The 14,861-nt window shown below is 43.9% G+C and overlaps 2 protein-coding genes across 2 annotated transcripts; both read left to right on the top strand.

Annotated features, from left to right (window-relative positions):
- Positions 1–410: 410 nt before the first annotated feature.
- LOC308094518 (DNA excision repair protein ERCC-1-like) lies at positions 411–1,106 on the top strand (the record flags this gene model as incomplete). Its single annotated transcript, XM_080441242.1, has 1 exon — positions 411–1,106. One exon carries the CDS (start codon positions 411–413, stop codon positions 1,104–1,106), a length of 696 nt encoding a protein of 231 aa, XP_080297368.1.
- Positions 1,107–7,961: 6,855 nt separating this feature from the next.
- LOC308073483 (zinc finger FYVE domain-containing protein 1-like) lies at positions 7,962–10,265 on the top strand (the record flags this gene model as incomplete). The annotated part of the gene is made up of 1 exon (XM_080412407.1): positions 7,962–10,265. The coding sequence occupies one exon, from the start codon at positions 7,962–7,964 to the stop codon at positions 10,263–10,265; it is 2,304 nt and encodes a 767-aa protein (XP_080268533.1).
- Between the last annotated feature and the right edge of the window lie 4,596 nt (positions 10,266–14,861).

Below are 14,861 nucleotides of genomic sequence, written 5' to 3'. Positions count from 1 at the left end.
TCTTAATTAAAAAAAAAAATCAGCATGGGAAGAATTTAATCATTCCCACTCATCTTATCTTTTACTTGTTTATCGTTGTTGAACAGAGAGACCTTGTATCTCCGTAATCACGCGTTGTGTCGCACAAACGTGGAGAAAATAGACGATGTGATGAAAGTGAAAACTGGTTAATGTTAAGTTTGTCTGTGGGTTTCATACACACATAGCACAGTTAACCAATGAAAAGTATTGACAAGAGCTTGTGACTAAATATTAACTACGCTGGATCAATTGATTGGGAAACAGGTTCTATTTTCCATTTCCTGAAAAGTAACCGTTAACAGTCATCTTCATAATCATCAATCATCATCTTCAATTCTCTCTCTCTCTCTCTGGATCACCAGGCTTTAAGCACAAACAGGAAACTCAAGATGACTGACGGCGGCCAAACATGCGTAGACGGTCAAAGGTCAGACGCAGGGATCAGCCTGGGGAACAAGCCAGTGGGCTCAGGAAGCAGCATGGTGGTCAGCCCCCGACAGAGAGGAAACCCCATTCTGAAGTTCGTGCGGAGCGTCCCGTGGGAGTTCGGCGACGTCGTGCCGGACTACGTCATGGGACAGACGACGTGCGCCCTCTTCCTCAGTCTCAGGTACCACAACCTCAACCCCAACTACATCCACGATCGCCTCAAACAGCTGGGACGCGGCTTCACCCTGCGAGTGCTACTGGTTCAGGTGGACGTGAAGGACCCCCACCACTCGCTGAAGGAGCTCGCCCGCGTCTGCATCATGGCCGACTGCACTCTCATCTTGGCCTGGAGCCCGGAGGAGGCGGGACGCTACCTGGAGACGTACAAGTCCTACGAGAAGAAGCCCGCGGATCTCCTGAAGGAGCGTGTGGAGAAAGACTATTTGTCCACGGTGACCGACTGCCTGACCACCGTGAGGTCCATCAACAAGACCGACGCCATTACGCTCCTGTCTACCTTCTCTTCTGTTGAGGGGATCGTCGGCGCTTCTAAAGAAGACCTGGGCCTCTGTCCAGGTTTAGGACCGCAAAAAGCCAGATGTCTGTACGACGTGCTCCACCAGCCCTTCCTCAAGTCTAAGAAGAAAGACAGCTGAACTTTAGCACCTTATGCTGGCTTACAGTTTTTGCCAGACCCAGGGGGTCGGCCTACATGAGGCTTTGTCTGTCCCCCTTTCGACCATACATGGGCATAAAAGGGACCGGTCTGTCCCTTTCGTCCATACATGGGCATAAAAAGGGACCGGTCTGTCCCTTTCGTCCATACATGGGCATAAAAGAGGTTTGTAGGTGTGTTACGTACTAGGAATTTATTCTGGGTCTGGCAGAACCAGGTCTCCTGGTCTTGTTTTTTTAAGTTAGCATTCAGTCCGTCGGTTTGCCACTATTACAGACCACTATTTGAAAGTATGATGTGCCATGGACACCCATTAAAGAAGTTTTGTGTTGTTAAAAATGCTCACAACTTCCAACTTTTCAAGATGTTTATGTATTTATAGGCTATAGATGCTCTATTCAAGCTTTTCCGTTTTCAAAATTTTGATTTAAACATTTTCCAAAAAATACCTGATGTATACAGGCTCACAACTCGTCGCAGTCGCCTGTGCTATCCACTCAATTTCATATTTGCCAGACCCAAGGGGTCGGCCTACATGAGGCTTTGTCCTAGCCTGGTAAACCCTCCCTCCAGAAATCTCATTTGTATTTTATTTCAGGAGTGAGTCTGGCATGAAGGCTTGTATGGGCGTTTCTAGTGCATTACCAAATAACCGAGCCAATCAGCGTCCTCGCTCATTGTTTTGCGATTGACAGCGGGGGTAGGCCAATCAGGTGGAACCCGAGTGGTTCACACGTCATTAATCAATACACCTTTCATACAAGCTGCTCATTAACATCAAAGACAAACCAATTACTCCTGGTGATAATCACTGCAGCCTAAAGTGGCTTAATTGGACATCAAAGGGCCACTTGGACATCAAAGCTACATTACTCCCGCCCAGCTCCAGCCCACAGCCAAATTGCCCATAATAGGTCTGCAGGCCAGACTCACTCCTGGAATCAAATGGAAATGAGATTTCCGGAGGGAGGGTTTACCAGGCTAGCTTTGTCCCTATTTCGTCCATACATGGGCATAAAAGAGGGTTCAAGTTTCGTCCCCCATAGTGATGGAGCTCACTTAAAAAAAATGGATTTTTTTGAAGTGCATAATCCTATATATATAGGTTATTAATGTCATCATGTGTCTCGCTAGCCAATCACAGTGCTGAATATATTTTGTCCCCCTTTCGTCCATACATGGGCATAAAAGGAAAAGGAATTTATTCTGGGTCTGGCAGAACCAGGTCTCCTGGTCTTGTTTATAACTATGTGAATTAAAAATGTTTGGTGCAATGGATGATATTAAAATTGCCTTTACCGTATAGTTAAAACATAATGTGTGAAGGTCCTTAGACACCGTGTTTATTTTGAGTGATTATTTTTGCATTAATTCACAGAAGGTGAATATTACCTGGCGATAAAGCAAAGTAATTACTTTTTTTAATTGAGGCCTATTTTCCAATGCGAATAAAAGCATCAGACTGTATGAAGCATCACCAATGTAATAGTTTGTGACACTCCCGGTGTGTAAAGACCTTGCCCCCACATGCAGTATGTTAAAATGTTTTTTGCACAAATATGTACACAATGGCCCTCATTTATCAACGCGGTGCAGCCCAAATAATGGGCGTACGGCGAGATCACCGCACCTTTCGGCATTTATCAATATATCCTGACATGGGCTTCATCCTACCGTAGGCTGAGATCTCACGTCTGGTCGAGACCAGTTGTTGACTGCACCCGTTTATTCCATTCTAGACCTGCGGAGCAGAATTGTCTGACTGTCTGACAGGCATCATGGACACATAATCCACTCTTAAATGTATATCTACAACACTAATAAATAATCCCTGTGAAAATATCACATTTTATAAACTAATTTAAACAAACTGCTTTAGCAGTCATTCAGTTGCATTGGCTATTTTAAAATTGCAAGCTCAAAAACGGGTCGCATCGCCACGCGTTGTGAGCTTGTAGATCTGCTATTTTCAAAATATACAGTGCTTCTGCGAGCGCATTTTCGGGATCCCGACGATCTTTTCATGGACAGTGAGGTGTACAAACTTACAGTAGCTTGTCCTATGTTATGGAGGAGTTATGTCATAGAGAGTTTTGAAGACTACAACCTGGCTGGGTTAAGGATATAAACCCGACGCTCCAATCTCTTATTAACGTGGCGGGACAGAATCACTCCCGCCTGTCCGAGTCTCACGGGGAATATCCTACATGACTGCTTGTGCACTGCTCGGTATGGGTTAAATAAATTAATATACAAACGTATTCCATTCATGGCTATGTGATTGGTATCATAATTGGGCGCGTTCGAAAATGACGCACCGGAGCACACTCGCCTATTAGTTTGTATTGGCCAGTGCGCTCAGTGCTGTATTTTCGAACGCACCCACTGTATGTCATTCATTTAGGCTACAAGCCTACGTGACAAAGATTGTACCGCTACGGATTACATGAGAGACACAGTTGGGCGTGTGTGTGTGTGTGTGTGTGTGTGAGTGAGTGAGCGAGCGAGCGAGCGAGTGAGCGAGTGAGTGAGTGAGAGAGAGAGAGAGAGAGAGATGCGTGTGCATGTGTGTGTGTGTGTGTGTGTGTGTGTGTGTGTGTGTGTGTGACTTGACAGGCAGCGAGGCGAGCCAGCCAAACTCTTTCTTTTCGGTTCTTCACGTCGTAAAATCGGGGTGTTTCCAGAATATTTAAGGGCGTGTTATTTAAATGACGCTCGTTTTCAGACGTGAGATTTATCAAAGCTCCGACCTGATGTACGCCAGGATTGGCTGTGTAGGATTCGTTGATAAATGTGACTTCGACGTTGGTGTACGGCCGAATATATGGAAAAATATAAGCCGGTTTATACGCTCCGTTGATAAATGAGGGCCAATATACAAAAAGACTTTCTGTGACTTTCTTGTTTGTTTGTTTATGTTTTTTTCTTTTTCCTTTAGGCCTATTTCTTTGCTGAAATGACATGGTCAGAGCTGATAATGTTGGACTTGCAAATGAAAAGAGTCTGTCTGTCCGTCCGTCCTTCCGTCCCTTGGAGAGGTTGCCATCATGGCTGTACAATCCTGTGTGTTAAAGAAATGTAACCCTCTAAGTGTTAAATTAAAACTGATGATTCCACAGCGTAGCAATAGAAGGTCCAGGACATCATCATGTCTCCAAAAAAGGGAGAGCCCACTATTCGTTCTCAACTTGACATCCGTCCTCATCGGATGCAGTGATCCTTCTCCTTCCTTGTTTGTGCACACAGACCCCACACACACACAAGGACACGCACACACACTTAAAAAGACCGCATTAGAAATATGATCTTCCATTATGGATGACATGATGAGAGAAAGGAAAAGCAAAGACAGACGGTATGGGGGGAGAAGATTCAAATCGTCTCTGTCGGGTGGAAACTAATGTCCAAAACTGTTAATTTTCAGGATTCAAGTAAAAAAAAGTAGCAGATCTACAAGCTCAAGCCTGTGGATCTGCTACTGTACTTTTGATGCTTTTGTGTGACACTGCAGTATGATCAAGTAGGGCTTTCATTTACACACAAAAAAAGTTAGAATATGGAGATAAGAGGTTTCTGCCACAACAGCAACGAAATGAAAAGGTGCTGCACAGGTTGCAACTGCTGGCAGGAGGGCGTACCGTTCGTTAGTTCATGCCCCCTTTGGGAGGAATTACTTTAGAAACCCAAAGAGTTTATTAGAGGAAATGAATAGGTGGCCTCGGCGATGCCAGGCTGGAATGATGGCGCTGCTTTCTTCTCTGCCTGACAATGACTCATCACTCTGACTGTAATCGTGGATATAAATGCAAATTGCACGCCCGCATACCTCATTTTATCTCTGTTCAGCTACTCTAATGCAGTAAGATGGCATCGTCGGGTTCATTTTACATGATATAAAAAAGGAGACAAATGTGAAGCGATGCTCGGTGAACACAGTATTAACAGTATGTCTGTTCCCACCGTATACTGTATGATTGCTTGAATTCATTAGGCGGGCCTAAAATATTCAACAGCAGGCCATAATACTGAAGCATATTATTAGAGGTGTCCGTTAAGGAGGGCTGGCTGCATTAGGAGGGTGAGGTCGCTGGTATAAATCCTACGCCTGTAAATATTAAGAGTGGGAGTGGTGGGGTAAATGGAGGGTCATACTGACATGACAAAAAAAATCAGGAGTGTAGATTTGCTTGCTTACTGTTATTTGTGTGTGCTTAGGTATGTGCGTGCGCCCCCCGTCATAGGGGGGTTTCTGGAGATATTATACGATTCCCCCAGTGTGTGTGCACAAATGGTTGTGTATTGCCTGCTCTCACCGACCATTCTGTTGCTCCGCTGAAGCCGTGATCAACTGGCGGCCAGACTGACAGGCCATACTCAAATCTTTGATCAATTTTGCAAAATGCGGAGGGTTCTCAAAGTGGGGTCTGGGAACCCCAGGGGGTAATTGAGGGGATTCCAGGGGGTCCCCAGCTAAATGATTGATAGTTAGGAACCAAATGGTCAGTCCTTGTCCCTTTTGTGCCCATATATGAAGATCTCTGTATCTGTCAGTCCTTGTCCCCTTGTATGCCCATATATGGAGATATCTGTATCTGTCAGTCCTTGTCCCTTTTATGCCCATATATGGAGATCTCTGATGTCATCAGTATATGCCTGTGTGGGCATGCCCCCTTTTAGTGCCCATATGTGGAGCTGACTGATTTGTTTGCTGATGCCATGACGACACATTGAGGGTTAGACAACACACTCCATATTTGGGTGTAGCTGCATTGGGAACTCCTTATATGGTTATAGCTGAGTCATGGTGACAGAGGTCCGCCCACCGGCCCGCAGGCCAGTCCTCCCTTAAGCCAGCCAATTTTAATATAGGATTAAACTCAGAAGAGTCTGTTGGGTTAGATTTGAAAACTCTTCGGAGCTACAGTAAACCAAAACTTTATGACTTCACCGTCTGGCCAGGGCCACAGTTAATGCAGCCCCCAGGCCGTCCGTTCTCTAGTTCTTATATATACTCTATGGTTCACTCAGGACATAACTTCCTGTGTTGTCCTCAGAGCACCTCCCTGGTGGACAGCTATGGTCATGTGATTATGGGAGCATATCTCTGTGTCCTCCAGCCCTACAACACGTCTGAGCTGCAGCTCCTGCTGAGGCATGAAAACATTTTATCGCACACACACACACACACACACACACACACACACACACACACACACACACACACAGTGGAAACTCAAACAAAATGACAAAAAGTTTAAAAAATAAATAAAAATGAAGACATTTCCTTGATTGAGGAAATATCTCCCAAGATATCAGTCATTATGTAGTTTACAGTATAGTACTGCAGTATTACAGCGTGGCTCGTAGAGGTCTAGAAGAGTGTCTGTCTGTCGGCTAATCTCACAAACCGATCAGCACTGCATGTCTTGTGCACGCTGCCTGTATAGGCTAAGGAGATAGAATAGAATATTTATTTTTCAGATATTGTGAATAATGTGTTCATTTATTTCACATTGTGTGAATTCATAATCTCAGATCCATCATCCTGCCGTCGCTGCATATTTGGCAAAGACTGGTGTCATCAATATGGCATCGCCATTATGACATCAGAGGTCCACTTGGAAGCCGTGCAGTTATTCATTCATTCATTAGTTTGTTTTTAAGCCTTTTCTTGTCAAGACCCCTACATTATTATGTATTTGGCTGCTGACCCCCATCTGAAAATGTTTGAGCTTGTAGATCTTCTATTTTCAAATAGCTGATGTATAGGGTTAAAGTGGTTACACTTATTTTGATGTTATATTAACTAATTTGGTTGGGGACAACCTGGAACCACCTCAAGGACTCCTTGGGGTCCCCGGACCCCACTTTGAGAACCACTGCTGTAAGAGGCCTAATATCTTCAAATGGTTTGTCTGTCTGTGGCTAATCTCCCAAACTGTCACTGCTGGTAGGCCAAGGAAGTACTTATATGCATGTTTAAAGTCTTTAAATGGGGGTCATTGGTGGTCAGATCAAGCTGAACATTTCCCCAAATATGGGGTCATACGTCAGAGATACATCATAGATATGTCATAGGTGACTAAAGACATAGACTGGCCATGAACTTAGCTAACTGGACAGGGACGGCGCTACTGAACACAACGGTCCTGCTCGGAAAGACATTGATGCAACATTATTCTTTGGATGTCCTTCAGACTCAATTTGTGCACATTTCCCTTGTTCATTTATTGAAGAAAAGAACCTGCAGATAGATGATAAGTGAGAATTTGTCAGTATTGCTGTTATTGTTGAGTTTCCTCTATAGGACATGAGAGAACTGCTGGTGCTTGTTGGCCTGCTAATCAATTTAAATTTGTAGCCAAAAGCTGTACATCTGCTGAGAATAAGCTGGCGAGCTAGAGCCGTTTGCAGATCCGTTAACATTTGCACGTTCATCTTCAGGGAGAGTTCATTGTTTTGATGGTGTAGTACTGGCCGGGTTTTACAATATCTTCAACAATATCTCTAATTATTTACGTGTTGTGGCAGCTGCAGACATTAATAGTATTCATCATTTCATAAACAATAGGTGACGAAATACCTTGCAGAAAGATTTGTGTTAATTTGGCCTAATTGTTTATTTGCATATTTTTCATTATTAAGAAGTTTGTAATTTCATCTGTTCATAACTTGCTGAATCTACAAAGCTGTTGTTTTTCCCACTGATTACAGTATTATTTTGTAGCACAGAGAGTGCAGACAGTATTCCCACGTGGCGAGCATATGTTCAATTAATTTGTCTTGGATTGTTGTTGTAGCCAAAGCGGTGTACAAATTTCTCTTGTGAGAAAAGATGAGTGGACATGGCTTATCTTCAGAAAAGGGACTCAATACTGGTCTGATATGTCAAGAACTTTATGTGTGTGATGGTTCTGAGGAGGCTTGGTTTGAATGTAAGACCTCGCAGTGCGTTCACTGTGAGTTTGAGCCCCATAACCTGGAGCATCTGAAGAACCATGAGAAGGTTCAGGCAGGGCCTGGCCATGTACCCCATTGCGACAACTGCGAAGGAGGTAATGGAAGCTTGGACAATGACAAACGGCATACATCTGTGGGCTGCTGCCACAACTGTACGGTGAGCTTGTGCCAAGACTGTCAGAAAGGTACCCACAGTGGAGGTAAAGAAAAGAAACACCGGCTCACCTCGTATCCTCCGCCAGAGAAACCTGCCGAGGTCGACTCGGCCCCGACCTCTTCCGCTCAAGCGGCCGATGACACCAAAGCTCGGGGAGAACAACTGTTGGAGCATGTGTCTAGTTTTCTCCTGGTCGACGAGAAGGACGAAATGCAGATAAGGGATGAAGCAGTGTTCCTGAAGAAACTGAACTGTGAACCTGACCAATTGCTGAAGGTGGTGTCCATCTTTGGCAACACAGGAGAAGGCAAGTCCCACACCCTGAACCACACGTTCTTCACGGGCAGGGAGGTGTTCAAGACATCCCCGACACAAGAGTCCTGCACAGTGGGGGTGTGGGCCGCATTTGACCCTCTCCACAAAGTGGTGGTCATTGATACAGAGGGTCTGCAGGGGAACAGCTCCAAACAGGGCCAGAAGACTCGCATCTTACTCAAGATACTCGCAATTTCTGATCTTATCATCTACCGCACGTACACCGACCGCCTCCACGACGACCTCTTTAAGTTCCTTGGTGATGCGTCTCATGCCTACCTGAAGCACTTCCCCCTGTCCACCCTCGGCCCTGCGGTGATCATCTTTCATGAAACGGTCCACACCAAGCTACTTGGTTCAGATAATCCATCCGAGTCGGTGGTTCGGCTACTATTGGAGCGCTTTAAGAAGCTGGGTCATTTCCCAAAGGCCTTTAGTTCTGTTCAGTACCAGGGTACACAAACCCTCAGCCCTCCCACTGACTTCCGTGGCCTGCGGAACAACCTAGAGCAGCTCCTGGACAACATAACTACCCGCTCCCCTCGCACCCCTGGTGTCATCTTCAAGGTCCTTCAGGCCCTGAGTGAGCGCTTCAATGGGGAGATCGCAGATGGCCTTGTAGCCCGCAGTTGCTTCTTCCCTGATGAGTATTTCACTTGTTCAAGTGTTTGCCTCAGTTGTGGTGCTGGCTGCCAGAAAAGCATGAACCACTTAGAGGAAGGTATATGCCATGATACCAAGCAGCGCTGCCACTACTCTGCACAGTATGACAATTGCATTTACACTTGCAAGGCTTGCTATGAAAAAGGAAAGGATGTTGTGGTAGTATCCAAGACCTCAGCCTCCTGTGACTCTCCATGGATGGGCCTCGCCAAGTATGCCTGGTCTGGGTATGTAGTTGAATGTCCAAACTGTGGAGTGATCTATCGAAGCCGTCAGTTCTGGTATGGAAACCAAGATCCTGTGGAGACAGCCGTCCGCACTGAGATCCAGCACATATGGCCAGGGTTTAATGGCTTCTTGAAGGACAATAACAACGCAGCGCAGCGTCTTTTGGATGAAGTCAACTTGGTGGCCCAGTCTATATCAGAGATCAGTGTAAAGCCAGCCAAGGCCGTAACCTCCTGGCTGACGGATCAGATCGCCCCGGCTTACTGGAAACCCAACTCCCTCATCCTGGTGTGCCATAAGTGTGATGCAGTCTTCCAGGACAACGACACTAAGCATCACTGCCGTGCGTGCGGAGAGGGCTTTTGCGATGGCTGCTCTTCTAAAGCCACGCCCATCCCTGAGAAAGGGTGGGGTCTGGGCCCTGTTAGAATCTGTGATGTCTGCTTTGAGCAGAGAGCTTCACAGGCAGAACTTCTGGAGGTTAAGCTTAAGAAAGAGGAGGGTGGAACGCTGGCGAGGCGGGTTGGAGAAGCAGTGAGCAACACGTTAGGGGCTGTGGTCACTGCTATTGACGTCCCCCTTGGCCTGGTGAAGGACGCTGCACGTCCGGCATACTGGGTGCCTGACCAGGATATCCTGTGCTGCCACAACTGCCAACGCAACTTCAGTGCCGTGCTGTCAAAGCACCACTGTCGCGCCTGCGGGCAAGGCGTGTGTGATGACTGCTCCCCGGAGCGTCGGGCAGTTCCTTCGTGGGGCTGGGACCACCCTGTAAGGGTGTGCACTAGCTGTAACCAGAAACCTGAAGACCTTTAAAAGGAACAGCCTTCCACTTTCCTCAGAGCACCAGTGAGAACCACTCACTCAGCCCAAAATCAAGCTCAAATGGTATTTCGCAAGTATCTAACTTCTGTAATCGTGATGTATTTTCAACTGAAAAAGGATAGGGAGGTAGGACATTGAGCGGAGAGTTGCACGCATCTCTGCCAGTCACAGCGATGGGGTTTTGAATTCAAATGGCTTTTGGGAATCGCTGATTTGAATGTTGAAAAGTAACAAGAAGGGGTCTAATAATGGCATGACTTCCATGTGGATCTTGGGTGTCATGTGTCCAGTCTATGTCAATACTATGATGTCAGTCAACTCCATATTTAGGCAAAGTTTCAGCCCAATCCAACTTCAACTGACTTCAAGTATACATTCTAAAAGTACAAAAAAATTATAATAATCACTTTCTTTTTTCATTTTGCACTGATCATTCCAGCAGTTTGCAAAATTATCCCCGGACAAACAGACACACACACATACGCACCCTTTGAAACCGCTCACCAAAACTTTGTTTTGCACAATAATGAGGATGGTTTTTTTTTCTGTTTACATTTTTTTGTCGTCATGCCAATTACCTCTCCCCACATGTGTTACGTGTTTTTCCACTATTGTACCCTACTGGCTCACCTGCCAGTGAGGAGGAGCCCCTATCGAGAGGATGTAGCACCCCGGAGAAGGAGGAAGTGATCCAATATCGTTAGAAACACATTTTTCATTTCAGCTTGACTTTAACTGCTCTGACGACCTCCATTACTCTAATGGTTTTGTCCCGTTTCTGTGTTGCAGAAGATTTTGTAAATATAAGACATTTAGAAAATTGTGGATTACAGGAACATGTATGTTAACTATTTTCAATTGTTAGTTGGAGGTCACAAATGACTACGACAAGCAGGTCAACTATCAGGAACTATCAAATATCGACCAATCAGAAAAGTGGGAGGGGCTATGTAAAACCAATGAAAGACAATTCTGAACCAAGTCCAATGAGGTCACCCACATGTCTGTATGGCAATCAGTTCATAAGTTACATAGAAAAAAGAAAAACATGACCTTATAGATTGCCTATTTTCACTTCCTGTTTAGCAGAGAAACATGGAACATGTTCACTCCGTTTTCCCAAAACTCACACTTTTGACAACTTTTCATTGTTGCAGTCTTTAAGTTTGAGTTTGGGGTGGAACTGATTATCCTCCTAAGAGAGTTTGAGTTTGTAAACCGTGTAAATGGCTTAAAATGCACTAAAACGCCACAAATAAATTCAAAATGGCTTCCTGTTGAGTTTAGGTCATGGCTCCAAGAGATTTTTTTGTAAGTCAGGACATGATACAGGTGAATACCAATTTTTGTAAATGTACGTGAAACCGTATTGTGGGGCTATTGAGCTATTAGGCCTCCCCTTTTTTGAAGCTGAATGTTTGTAGTTTTTTTCACCACTTGTGATGTGTGCAAAAATTTGCACAAAATGTGCGATTAATTTGTGCATAGAATATAATGATAATAATTCCTTGCATTTACATTTTGTTGGTTAGTTCTACATAATTCTTATTACTGTGTATTATATCACTGATGTTGATGTGTAATGGAAAGAGGATATTTGTTGTATCCATGCAGATACAGTTGCAGGTTCCATTACATACTGACTGTGAGGGGTTCCCAAACATTTCCAGCTCGAGACCCAAAAGATACATTTGGTGTCTCCCCCGTGACCCAAACGTACAAACATGCATTATGAATTAATCACTTAAGCCCTATTTCTAAAATAGTGAAAATAGCTGATCTGTTGCTGATGCTGTCTTTCTCTCTGCAGCCATAGTTGTGGCTCAAACTATGACAAGAAAGCAGCAGACACACTAAAGACAGTCCCATCATCATCAACATAGTTTCCCATCAGATCTACATTATCCACTCAATATTGTTGTGTAGTAGCCTAATAGAATACATTTAGGTTGGGAACCACTACTCTATTGCAAACCTTCAGTGGCATAAACATAAAAAAACATATTCAAGGTTTCTGCCCGACAGCGACGATGTAAACTGGTTTGGAGATGAATGTGGCTACTTCTGAGGCGCAACAACAGCACAGCAAAAATAATTCCTATAGCCTGAAGCAGACATCAGGCCAGGAAAACCATTGACATTCATGGCGTGTTGAGGAAACAGTTTAGTGAAGTTCAATGTTCTTTTTCAGAGAACACGAAAGACCATGGATCGCTCAGACTGTCATGCCCATGAAGTGCTAGCCCCCCCCCCCCACATGAATACATTTCCCACATCTCCAATTCTAATACACGTGAGGTCATTTTGGTAAAAAGAAAATCAGGAATACATTTAATTTTATAGACATTTTGACTAATATGACGCCTCGGGGAAGCCCAAATTAATCAACCCAAGTGAACATTATCTCATTAAACCAAAGACAGCTCATTATTTTGTGTGCCATCTCTCCATTAATCTATCCCTCACAGGTAGATTGGACTGTTTAGAATTCCTTACATACAAAGTCATAATACTTGCAATATATCGTCACTGTAGGGTGGAAATCTGTCCTAAGCTGTTACCTTTCAGTGTTCTAATGGATCTAAGATTGTTAATACTTTTCATTGGTTCAATTTAGGCAGACTTAACCACATTCACTTTCAAAATTACTAGTGAAAATAGCATGTTTAAGCTCACGATGCAACGCATTGTGAGCTGGTAGATCGACTATTTTAGCTACTTTAGTGTTAGTGTAGTATGGAGAAGTAGGGCATTAAGTTACAGTAAAATAAAACATAAAACATTGAAATATGGAGATAGATATGAAGATTTTTGCCCGACAACAACGATAATGTCAGCAGTGTTAAAGGCATTATTATCGACTATCAATTAATGCAATCTCCACATGCTGGAGCATGCTTTCTGTCAGACGGATTACGGCCAAAGGTGACGTGATCACATTAACCCGGTAGAGATTAAATGTCCATGGGCATTAATGAGCTGAGATAAAGTATTTATCAGGCCATTTAATTAACATCCCAGGTTGATGTTTGCTATTGATTGACAGCTTCCGCGTTTCCATGAACACAAGAAACACACAGATTAGATATGTCACATCGTCGCTGTGGGGCAGAAACCTTGTATCTCCATAGTCATCTTTTAATGTTTTTTCATGAAATAATGCCCTGTTTTATACTGCACTTTGTCGTATGAAAGTGTCGCACAAAAATAGAGAAAATAGGTGATCCACAAGCTCACAACGGGTCACAATGTGATGCGTTGTGAGCTTGTAGATTTGCTAGTTTCGAAAGATCCGGAAAAGTTTTGAGAAATGTTGAATATCTTTGCCAGCAAAATAACACAACATACCCAAATAACACAACATACCCAGTCAACATTATCCTTTAGGCTCCCACTGATAAATGCCCACAGGATAGAATTAACCATAGAAAGGACCTGAAGGCTCTGGAAATACAGAAAATAAATTAGGCTAAAAGCAGGCCTACTGTAGCATTGATATCAAGCATCCTCTTAAAAACCCATCCCTCTACCCTTTACCGATTCCGGCAGTGTCCCAGCTCCCCCTCTAAAATGTCACACTTGCTGAATTCTGTAAAGGGGATATAGATATAGAATGCCACGCACTAAAAGGTGTCACCATATTGCCAAAAAATGAATTACAAAAGGATTAACATTGGTTCACAAGTTTCCTTACCCAGTATTAGGCTGAATAACGTCAAGCCTCCAAGTCTTTCACCAAACACCCAAATGCTGGCTTCTGGCCAAACAGAAGGCCGCAAACCTCGTCACCCCTTTTATGTACACCTCTTAAAGGGGTAGTGCTACATAATGAAAAGACAAGTATTAACAAGAGCTTGTGACTAAATAATAATTACATGGGCTCCATTGAAACACGGGCCATTTTTCCATTTCCTGAAAAGTAACAGTTTTGGATGTATTAGGTTTCCACCCAACAGCGACGATATATCATTCTCTCACACATCATGTAACCATATTGACTGCAGTTTAACAAGTCAGTCAAAAGACACAATCACGTCATTCTAGGGCTCAAATGTGACTCAATGGGGCAGCTATAATGCTGCTTCATGGTTTCAAGTAGGATGACTTATGGGAGGATTTGGAGGGGTCCACATTTCTGCAAGATGTTGAAATGTCTTTCTGACAGACAGAGGGGAACAATACTCTCAACTCCATGCTCCCACATGTATCGTTGCTGTCGGGCTGAAACCTCTAATCTCCATATTCTAACTTTGTATGTTTTTTCGTAACTTAACTCCCTACTTGATCATAATACAGCGTCACTCAAAAGTAGCAGATCCACAAGTTCGAAACGCGGCGCAAAGAGATGCGTTTTGAGCATCTAGATCTGCTACTTTTGCCGTGTTTTTATTTGAATCGTGAAAAGTAACAGTTTGTGTGAGGTTTCCACCCATTGCACTATTCATTTTAAATGTTACTCCATTTGGTTTGGTTGTTTGCATTTATAGTGTTCTAGGCCCTACACTAAATTAAACTGCCCATTTGGAACAAAATGCAGTTTCACTTTCTCAAACTTGTCATCTGTCTTGCAGGACACAGTGGCGGCCT

This window comes from Gymnoscopelus braueri, assembly GCF_963280865.1.
Source record: "Gymnoscopelus braueri genome assembly, chromosome: 2".
Taxonomy (NCBI): Eukaryota; Metazoa; Chordata; class Actinopteri; order Myctophiformes; family Myctophidae; genus Gymnoscopelus; species Gymnoscopelus braueri.
The sequence above is the reverse complement of the archived record's forward strand: the minus strand, read 5'-3'. Positions and strand labels throughout refer to the sequence as shown.